The sequence below is a fragment of the Penaeus vannamei genome, chromosome 4, assembly GCF_042767895.1.
Source record: "Penaeus vannamei isolate JL-2024 chromosome 4, ASM4276789v1, whole genome shotgun sequence".
Taxonomy (NCBI): Eukaryota; Metazoa; Arthropoda; class Malacostraca; order Decapoda; family Penaeidae; genus Penaeus; species Penaeus vannamei.
Genome location: NC_091552.1, coordinates 38,184,769 through 38,187,268, shown reverse-complemented (window position 1 = coordinate 38,187,268; position 2,500 = coordinate 38,184,769). Strand labels below are relative to the sequence as shown.

Genomic DNA, 2,500 nt, shown 5'->3' with positions numbered 1-2,500 from the left:
TTCACACAGCTGGCTCCAGTAAATTGTCAGAGAATGGATTCTTTGTTTCAAAACATTCCTTAAACATTTTACGTTTTTAATCACGATCGAATACTATTTACATGCACATTTTAATATACACACGTGTACGCTTGCATACACATTATATACGTATATATAAAAGTATATGTATTTTCTCCTTACTACTCCATACTTGGAGGTAGAGTATACATTATATATCTGAGAAATATTATATATATTATATATATTTATAATTATAATTTATTTATTTATAATTTATAATTTATAATTATATAATTTATAATTGTAATCTATTTATAAGATAAAATTATATATATATCTGAGAAATTCACACCTCATAAAAGTTATAGGTGCAAAAGCTACTTTGAAATGACGTAAGGAATATATATCCACATGTGCAAATATTTATGGTATTCTTTTAAAAGCAATATTTATTACGTAAAGATGTAACAAAAAAAGGGGATAATTAGGAGTATTTGTTTTTTCGTCGACTCAAACCTTACTAATCAGGAAGTGCAAAAACAAAATGGAGTGGAAAATACCAGTTCTAAATGCTGCCAACTATTCTATTCGCTTTGTTCAAGATCTGTGCAATATTTGTACGAAAACAGACACATGCTGGGTAGGGGGGGGGGCTTCATTTCTGGTTTTCTTTGGTTTCCCCAAAGGCTAACTGGTGCCATCAAAGAAAACGTAGCTTATAGTTAATTAGAGGCTGAACTATTATATCTTATATATTCTACTGTTAGCTTCGTTCCATCTTTTTGGAATTCTCATACGTTCTTTCAGTAGTCCTATAAAATTATATGCTTTACGAACGCAGAACAATTATGACCGCTGGATTCTTTGTTCGCGATCTTTACACAAAAACGTATAAACGACCCCTTTCTGATTTATATAATTGACCCTTAAATGTTTAAACCGTCAAGTAGAATAATAAATCTTTTCTAGAACAAAAAAATAAAAAAATGAATAAAATAAAATAGCGTACACTCCACATTGACCAGTAAGACAAGAAATAAATAGAATCAAAAGGATATAAAATGAAAGAAAATGCACAAATCATAATTCAGTTAGTGAAAAGGCTTAGCATAATAGCCAAGATAAATGTAGGCCTATGACCATCATTCCACAGCGTTAATCCAGGGAAAATCCTTTCGCGGACGTCACTAACCTGTACGACGTGCGAGCCGCCTTGGGGATCTGCGATAACTTAGGCATCGTGAAGGCGCTTGCTAATAGCTTCGAGACACTTACGAATTATAATCACAGCAGATAACACAGATCAATAACTTTCCAGATTTATTCCCGCTTTCCTTGTCACTTGTCAATGGCACTAGATGGAGAAGCCAGAATAACTATCTTGGCATATGCCGCCACGTGCAGATGACAGTAACTTCCCAAGTGGTGTCACGGACAGGGCTTCTTGTTGCAGGCTGAGTTAGCGACTCCCAGGTGTGACCAGCAACAGGAAGCTGGGTAGGAGCTTTCCCGGCACACTGACCTGCCATCAGGAGCCAAGCAGGGCGACCGCAGGCTGTTCTTGTTGGCACCCCGTTTGCCAGCAACACTGCACAGCCAGGAGGTTCTGTACACGTGCTTACTGTACAGCCATTCTGTACATTTATTCGGGCTATGATTGGACTGCAGTAGCCAGCTAGGTGAACGCTCTTTCGAAAATATAGCCATCAATTCCTTTCACGGAGCAAAGAACCAACATCATTCTGATGAAGCGGAAATGTATGTATATATGCACATATGTATGCATGTCCATGTGTGTATAAATATGTATTTAAATAAACATACGTTTGCATATATATATATATATATATATATATATATTTATTTATTTATTTATTTATCATATCTATACATTATATATACACATACACTATATACATGTGTGTGTGTGTGTGTGTGTGTGTGTGTGTGTGTGTGTGTGTGTGTGTGTGTGTGTGTGTGTGTGTGTGTGTGTGTGTGTGTGTGTGTGGAAAGAGGGAGGGAGGGAGGGAGGGAGGGAGGGAGGGAGGGAGGGAGGGAGGGAGGGGGAGGGAGGGAGGGGGGAGGGAGGGAGGGGGGAGGGAGGGGGATGGGGGGAGGGAGGGGGAGGGGGGAGGGGGAGGGGGAGGGGGAGGGGGAGGGGGAGAGAGAGAGAGAGAGAGAGAGAGAGAGAGAGAGAGAGAGAGAGAGAGAGAGAGAGAGAGAGAGAGAGAGAGAGAGAGAGAGAGGAGAGGAGAGGAGAGGAGAGGAGAGAGTGTGTGTGACATGAGACACGGAGAACGAGGAGCGCTGAAGGGAGAGGGGGGGGGGAGACCGTGACCACGGCCAGGCCGCGCGATCGCAAGGCGTCCGAGGCACGCGCCCTTCCCGACCTTCAAGTACTCCCCGTTTTCCTCAACAACATTCGCATTCTGCCACCCCCTTCCCCCGCCCCCGCCCCCGCCACCCCTTCATAGAAAATAGGAGTAGGGAAAGAGAA

At 41.4% G+C, this 2,500-nt stretch overlaps 1 protein-coding gene across 9 annotated transcripts in view; it reads right to left on the bottom strand.

Annotated features, from left to right (window-relative positions):
• Positions 1–2,500, bottom strand: part of LOC113809777 (glycogen debranching enzyme) — a 386,284-nt gene that overhangs the window by 27,727 nt on the left and 356,057 nt on the right. The window contains exon 1 of one of the 9 annotated variants that reach the window (XM_027361448.2): positions 1,196–1,531. The exons of 7 other annotated variants lie outside the window; for them this stretch is intronic. In XM_027361448.2, coding sequence (XP_027217249.2) covers positions 1,196–1,242 — 47 coding nt within the window. In that variant the 5' untranslated portion in view covers positions 1,243–1,531. Of the gene's footprint in view, positions 1–1,195; positions 1,532–2,500 lie in introns of those variants that run through there. One more of the 9 variants, XM_070121035.1, reaches the window with a different exon arrangement.